This window comes from Amborella trichopoda, chromosome 2 (assembly GCF_054954075.1).
Source record: "Amborella trichopoda isolate Santa Cruz 75 chromosome 2, AtrichopodaSantaCruz75HAP2 v2.0, whole genome shotgun sequence".
Classification (NCBI taxonomy): Eukaryota; Viridiplantae; Streptophyta; class Magnoliopsida; order Amborellales; family Amborellaceae; genus Amborella; species Amborella trichopoda.
The window spans coordinates 54117557-54125416 of record NC_142337.1 but is presented as its reverse complement, the minus strand read 5'-3'; the positions used below and the strand labels follow the sequence as shown (position 1 = coordinate 54125416).

Genomic DNA, 7860 nt, shown 5'->3' with positions numbered 1-7860 from the left:
TATGGGGATGCGTCAATTGAAATAGAAACCTTGATCAATAGCTGTGATTCAAGAGGTGCCACCACTACGACCTCAACCCCATTCCCTTTAATAAGAATGGAGCTCCATTTTCTTACCTTTCACATCTTAAGAATGAAGCTCCATTTTCTTACATTTCAAAGCTAAACATTGGGAAACATTGAGAAAATATTTTTCCAAACTGCTACCTATAGTATATCCTTTCTAGAAAACAAATAGCTAAAAATGATAATCTTACATTTCAATGCTAAACATTGGGAAACATTGAGAAAATATTTTTCCAAACTACTACCTATAGTATATCCTTTCTAGAAAACAAATAGCTAAAAATGATAAACAGGAACAATGAACTTTCCTTGTGGCCATGATGTTTGCTACATTTCAACTGTATGCAACGTTTCCAGCATTTCGTTATTGACATGGAAGTATAATATAATCCAAATAAACCATATAATAAACATGGCTATATGGTTTACCAGCCCATCCAAGTGTTGGACATTGTAAAAAATGGGCACAAGTACTATGCTCCCATGGCAGCGTATTGTGCATTTACTCCCTCATCCAAAAAACCTCTTGTGAGGGTCTTTTTAATCTAAAATTTTGGAAACCATATAAGAATTGGTAGATGATTATTTTTTTTTAAAAAAATTTGAATTTTGAGTTTTGTGACACTTAGATGTAGCATTTAAAAAATTAAAAAGTTTTCATTCAATCTTGAAGCATGTATTTTTTAGTACATAGATAATTTATTTTGAAACTTTGTTTTTGTTGAGATTATTTTATAAGTTGTTAGAGTACATCCCCAACATGTGTTGTGTCTAAGGAAGTAAATGGATAGTATACTTCCTATAGAGTAGGAAGTCATTAGATAGAATAGGGGTATGTTTACAATTTTTTAGCAAATAGGGGGTATTTCCAGGCCTCGTCATATATAATGTGAAAAAGCCCTCACTGAGACGCTTTGAAGCCCTAGAAATCGCAGAGGGGACAGTGAGGGCCGCTAACCCTAGAAGGAGACAGAGCGGCGATTGTTACTGCAAAGATGGTGGCTTTCAGAGTAAGCGCAAGGCCATGGTCTCTCCATCTCTCTCTTTACATACCAGGTATTTCCTTCTCGTTCCATTTATACTGAGTTTTAGGTTCATTTTTTGTGCAGTTTCATCAGTATCAGGTGGTGGGCCGTGCCCTTCCAACTCCGACCGAGGAGCACCCAAAGCTCTACAGGATGAAGCTTTGGGCCACCAATGAAGTCAGGGCCAAATCCAAGTTTTGGTACTTTTCAAAACCCTAGCATCGATTGTTTTTTTTTTTTTTTTTTTAACTATTTGTATATTATTTTTTACTGTTGCGTTCTGTATTCTTGTAGATCTCGTTGATTGATTGATTGGAATAAAAATATTAACTAGAATTGGGGATTCACTATTCATTATGCATTATCTTATGATGGATAACTTTCAATGCGTTTCAGCATTGAAAAGGAGATCACTTGATATTTTGTTCTCTAAGGTTTTGCTTTGGCTTAGCTGAAAACTTTGATTTAGATGAGAAAATCCAATGACATGCTCTCAGGGCGGAGTAGCATAATCTGATGTTATTCATTTTGGTGGCTAAAATGACAACTTGTGTGTCCTAGATATTGCTTAATTACTTCCTCTATCCACCTTTTTGTTTTTGTGCTTCTCACGCAGTTATCGTTACTGATAATGATGTATGATGTATTTGTATTTCTGAGTGGAAGCTGTTAAATAAAGATGAGTGTCAAAGCCATCAGGTTGGCTCTACAATTTGCTATTTTGCCATAAGAAGATTATTTACTTATCAAAACAAATAAATTACCATCATTGCTGGACTGAAAATGATGGAATAAGATCAGACTCTCCACAAAGGTGTTGTCTCACATTTCTGGATTGCTTGATAATGTTTTTGAGGTCTCACCCAGAAATGAATTACAGCTGAGAATGTAGGAAAAAAAGAGAAATAAATTGATAGTTGACGATGAGTTTGAAGGCTATCGATACTGTAAAGTGTTACAAGCTATTGGAAATGGTTGGATTGGGCTAATACTTCCATTCAAAGTGTTCTAAGAGTTAGACAGCATCATAAAATTGCTGCAAGCTATTGGAAATGGTTGGATTGGGCTAATCCTTCCTCTAAAGGTTGTTCTAAAAGTTAAAAGAATCATAAATTTGAAATAAATAAAGTTTTTTTAATATACATGTTTAAGGGCGTGGCTAAGATGTGTTCCTCCACATTATTGTCTATAAAAATGCAGTGTCATAGCATGCTGAATGCCCGGAAAAGGCATGCTAGTTATTAAATTTGGTTAAGCCTGGAAGGTCACACAAATTTTTTATTGAACCAGCTGGGCTCTCGCTGTTCTGGGTTATACGCTACTTAGATCTGCTCTGCTGTCAACTTTGAGGAAGTTGTTCTTTTTGCCTTTTTATTGGTTTTTTTTATTATTATTTCTCTCTTTTTTCTCCTTATCTTTTTTTTTCATCTTGTTTTATTTTTCTTTTGGTTTTAGAGCTTATGCTGGAAGACTGGAAATGTATGCGCAGTTTTTATTCATTGGAAAATATCAGGCCCTTGGAAGTATTTTAATGCAGAAGAAGGAACCTGCTCATATGAATTTTCCCTATATGATATGCCCTTTTAAATAGCCAGTTATGGTTTGCACAGAAGTTGTTTCCATTATTGTGGCATATCTATGAAGTTATCTGAATGCAGTAGACACCAACCTGTTGAGAATTTCAGCAGATGCACTGTCGGGTAAGCTTATCAAACCCTTTTGTAGATGTTAGCATATGGGAAACATGAACTCCATGGGCTGGGGTGTTTTGATCCTCTTCTTGAGGATCTGAGCAATCCATGGTGGACTCTTGGACTGCCTACCTGATGATGTTTAGAAAGTCACCCCCATGAGAGGCGATCTGTGAGTGTCTTGGAGCTTTGAGATTGGTCTAGAGGTCTTCAGTTTCAACTACGGTGGAATCAGCCTACTCAAAAATCTCTGATAAAGACGTGGAAACTACCCTGGTCAGATTCCGAGTGAGATGTGGGCTTGTTGCATGGTTGATGTGTTAACACCTTAATGTCATACTTTCCCATAGAATTGGGGCTCAGAATCTCATTGCGATACACATGAATCCATGGGGGGCATGTGATCTTATGGTGATGGCATGTTTTTCCCTTTCTATAGAGGGCAGCCACCACTAATTTTGAAGAAATAAAGGGAATAAGATGGTGGCAATGAGAAGGTGAAATGGGGTGGTAATAGGTTGGGAACCAAAAAATATATATAAACTTTTTGAGGGAGGATTGCATTAGAGATCTGATGGTGAAACTGGGTAAGTATTGTCATGGCTCCTCACTGGAATATCTCATAGCATATGTAGCAAGTTATCGGCAGTTAGGTGGGTTTTACAACCCCCTCTATACCCTTTTCTTGTTTGATTTTCTATTATGATGTTTAGTGACTTATTGTTTCTAAATATGAATGTGTTATGGTGTCAGTTGTTGTTACTTCTGATTTGTGCATGTTATAGATCATTTCTATTGCTACGATCTAGTTCATTCACTGCTTGATCCGCTGGGATATGACAACATTTCATTGTACGTGGGAATAATTGGATATGACAACATTTCATTGTACTTGGGAATAATTGACCATGTTTTGAAATATTTTTAGGATATTTTTGCACTCTCCTTGCATGTTAGATAAACTATATGATGGTGATTTCGTTTGGAACTTGTAATTATAGCTGTATGCTCAAATTACTGGTGCAAGTCTTTAGTTTTGGTTCGTTAACTACGGTGGTTTTCATGAATGATTAATTGTTTGAGATTGTTCCTCATAAACTGATGCTCACAGGAAGGAAGGGGGTTTTTATATTGTATTTATTTCCTAATTTATTGATGTTTGCGTTTTTTTTTAATAGGTATTTCCTCAGGAAACTTAAGAAAGTTAAGAAGAGCAATGGTCAAGTGCTAGCCATAAATGAGGTCTGTTTACTCATTTAAAATTTGCAGCATCGATTTTGTTTACATATTCTGTGCCATCACTCTTCATTATATAGGATGCTGATCTCTTCTATATAATTCACCAAAATTCAGAACCACGAAAAACAGCTAAAGCAGAAAAAGTAGCAGACATACAGACAGAAATTAGATGTTTTTAAACTCAAAAGCCCTGGAAGTTTGCAGCAATAATTAGGAAAGCCAGAGAGAAAACTGGTAGCATTCGGTTTTCATAAAAAAATTTACTAATTTTTAGCAGCATTTGATCAGAATGGCATTGGGATCTGTTCTGATCATGGTCTGACTCGAATTAACTGTAAAAGAGTAGTTTGCCAGAAATATTCCCCTTGTTGGTTAATGATTAACTGAAAACTTTCCAAATACAATTTAAAAAAAAGAAGAAAGAAAAGAAAAGAAAAGAAAAATTTGGAATTTCTTCCTCTGGGGAACAGATACCCAAATTCTGGATTAATTTTTTTCTTTCCACTTTTGTTCTTTATTTTTAAAAATTGGGTGAAAAGTCAAAATGTGAAAAAAAAAATCCAAATAATTGTCCTGCTAATTTTGGTTGAATATCCTGAGATGCACAGCTGCTCATATATACTTAGAAGCTGCTCTTTTGCATCCTCTTTTATGGTATATTCCTATCAAGTAACAAAGATCGATATTATGCAGATTTTTGAGAAGAAACCCACAAAGATTAAAAACTATGGCATCTGGCTGAGGTATCAGAGTAGGACTGGATATCATAACATGTATAAGGAATATAGGGATACCACACTGAATGGTGCAGTTGAGCAAATGTATAATGAGATGGCCTCACGTCACCGAGTGAGGTACCCATGCATCCAGATCATCAAGACAGCTACCATTCCCGCAAAGCTTTGCAAGAGGGAGAACACCAAGCAGTTTCATGACTCCAAAATCAAGTTCCCCTTGGTTTTCAGGAAGTTTAGGCCACCAACCAGGAAGCTCAAGACTACCTTCAAGGCATCAAGGCCCAACTTGTTTATGTAAGTTTAGAGGCTCATGATTCGAAGAGAAAGGAGAAATAGTAGGTTGTCATTGCAATCAAACAGTATATTTATTGAACTTGTTTTTTGTTTTAATTTTGAATATTCTAATTTTGGGGTTGCTAGAGATATGGTTTTTTGGATTTTTAATTTTAAGATGAGTTCTGGTTTTGTTTCGTTGGAAGCAATCTTGTTAAAGCATTTATCACTAGGAACCTTCAGCTATATTACACCGGTTGGTACTTGTTAACGAGTGGAACCTAGGGCTCCTTGTTTCTTCTCTTCCATGTTCTATTTTGTGCTTATTGTTTGATCTTGCAATCTTTGGTAAGCTGCGGACCTCAAAAGGCGTCTGTCTTGGTCTGCACCATTTTGGAAAGATGTCAAAATTTGACTTGTTGGTTTGGTTTTTCCTGAATAGGAAGAGCGTCCATGCATTTGAAAATTATCACACTTTAAATGATTCTTCAATTATATAGCTGGTTCTTGATCTCATTCTATTTCCTGTGATTCGGTGCATCTTTTCGGTACTGTTGTTGGGTTATTTGCCTGTAAAGGGTGGTGATCTTACACCATAAATGGGTTTTTTTGCATGTAAAGGGTGGTGATCTTCCACCATAAAAAAGTTGTATGGTATATGATTTTTTTTTTTTTTTTTAATGTTTGCGTAAGTTGTGTGGTTCCATATAATTTTGAGGATTTGTATTCAGATAATTTCATGTAGTATTCCTTAAATCCAGAACGCAGTGCATTTCAGCCATCACCATTATAGTCTGACTACCGTGCGATAGCGAGAATAGAGAATGGGCCTCAAGAAAAATTGTTCATGAGGTCATGGATGTGAATTCAAGAGGAGAGGATTTAACATGTTTGTAGTAGTCGATTTTTGTGATGGAGCTCAGTTATGGATCGTTTGCAAGGCTTAGGTTTAGGGCATCTCAGAGAGTGGTAGAAGTCCGAGCATTTGATCAACTTTTATTGGAAATCATCCAAGTAAGACCTGCAAGTCCATTGTTAAGTAGGGCTTCTGGGGAGGCTGGGCTGGTGGGACTAGCTTTGGGCCACGCCTATAGCCTGTGAGCAAGCCCAGGAGAACCATGGCTGGGCTATATGCACATGGATAATTTACAAATTTATATTCCTTGAAAATGCAAAGGTTAATGTTAGGGTTTAAGTTTACTTGGCCCGGCATGGCATGGCATGGCGCGGCGCGATTTTGGTTGGGTTACCACAAATTCATAATCCCTGAAATGCAAGGGTTAATGTTAGGCTTAAGTTTGCCTGGCCCGATTTTGGTTAGGTTGCCACAAATTCATAATCCTTGAAAATGCAAAGGCTAATGTTGGGCCTAAGTTTGCCTGGCCTGGCATTGTGGGGTGGGGCGGGGTGCGATTTTGGTTAGGTTGCCACGAATTGTAGTTCAATTTATGGTTGGCCTTGGTTTTTCCCAATTTGAGCCTGGCTTATTTGCATCCATCCAATTCGAAAGTGAGGGGATTCTAAAATAGGCAGTATCTTTCTTCCTTCATACTTGCTCATGGGGTTGAATGCCCTGCCCTCCCTGTCCATTAGCTCTTTTTGCCGCAAACAAAGAGTACTCTTACTTCAAAACAAACAGAGAATGCTTAATTAATATATCCGAAGGGTCCCCTTGCTTCGTTCCCTTGTTACAAAACGAGAATGGCACCTTGTACCCTTGGACTCTTACTCTGACTAATTAAAGTTTATGTTAACGTTTAAAAAGAGAAAAAATAATGGAAGTATATGTTAACGTTAAAAAAGAGAAAAAATAATGGAAGTTTACGTTAACGTTAAAAAAGAGAAAAAATAATGAAAGTTTATGTTAACGTTAAAGAAGAGAAAAAAAAAAAACAATACAAAACAAAACGAAAATGGTACAGCATCCAGCATTACAAATAATTGGGTTGGAAGGAAAGCTAACACTCGTACGGACTCGTACCCTTAGGGCTGAATAACAACTGGGAAATTATTTGTTCGCCTTGGTACATTGTCCCCGTCCTTTAATTTGGCGGCTTTAGGAGCATTTGTTTAGCACAATGATTTAAAAATCGACACGTCGCAACGGATTCCCTCGAGTCGGCACGAGAATGAGTTATCCCGTGTCGATTTCAATGTAAAATCGGAAACCGGTCGGTTCGTTCACCCTGTGCCGATTTCAGTGTAAAATCGGGAACCGCCGCCTGGTTTTAGAATGAATCGGCCGGTTCAGCACAGTGAATAGCTTGTATGACTTCAGATGTCATTACAAGCGATTCACTTAACAATCCAGTGTAAAATCGAGAACCTCCGCTCGGTTGTAGAATGAATCGGCTGGTTCTGCACAATGAATCGCTTTTATGACGTCAGACGTCATTACAAGCGATTCACTTAACACGTGGCAAAATATCGATTTTTCATGGTTTACACGTGGAAGACTACCGTCACCAACCCGACACATGTGGATGACAACCGCGGGCACACGTGCACAAGCCTTAACGAACTTACAAAACAATGTATAGAAGCGAAACTAAAGCTTGCTGTTGGATGTGGGATAATTCCCACTATGCATTAAATTATGACGGAATTTGGATAAGTATTATTATTGTAAAAAACAATTACACTTGCGCTGATATGACGGAGTTGTTATCACTTCTACATTAAGCCTTTCATGTCTACCGTTTGATTCCGCTTGGACACATTTTATTTTATTTTTGTTGACAATAAAAATAAGCAATTTTTTTTTTTTTTTTTGAAATCTCTCTCTTTCTATTAACGATCTTTTTTACTAAATTTATTCTATAAATCTAAA

At 37.0% G+C, this 7860-nt stretch overlaps 1 protein-coding gene across 1 annotated transcript; it reads left to right on the top strand.

Annotated features, from left to right (window-relative positions):
- The first annotated feature begins 981 nt into the window (after positions 1-981).
- Positions 982-5331, top strand: LOC18431451 (large ribosomal subunit protein eL20). Its single transcript, XM_006841576.4, has 4 exons — positions 982-1075; positions 1175-1290; positions 3960-4023; positions 4714-5331. The coding sequence occupies exons 1-4, from the start codon at positions 1061-1063 to the stop codon at positions 5053-5055; spliced, it is 537 nt and encodes a 178-aa protein (XP_006841639.1). The 5' UTR covers positions 982-1060; the 3' UTR covers positions 5056-5331.
- Positions 5332-7860: the final 2529 nt, after the last annotated feature.

Excerpts from the sequence above, each read along its gene's own strand:
- LOC18431451 (XM_006841576.4), top strand. Across the intron at positions 1,291-3,959 it reads AGGGCCAAATCCAAGTTTTG|GTATTTCCTCAGGAAACTTA; the intron begins GTACTTTTCAAA and ends TTTTTTTAATAG. Across the intron at positions 4,024-4,713 it reads AAGTGCTAGCCATAAATGAG|ATTTTTGAGAAGAAACCCAC; the intron begins GTCTGTTTACTC and ends GATATTATGCAG.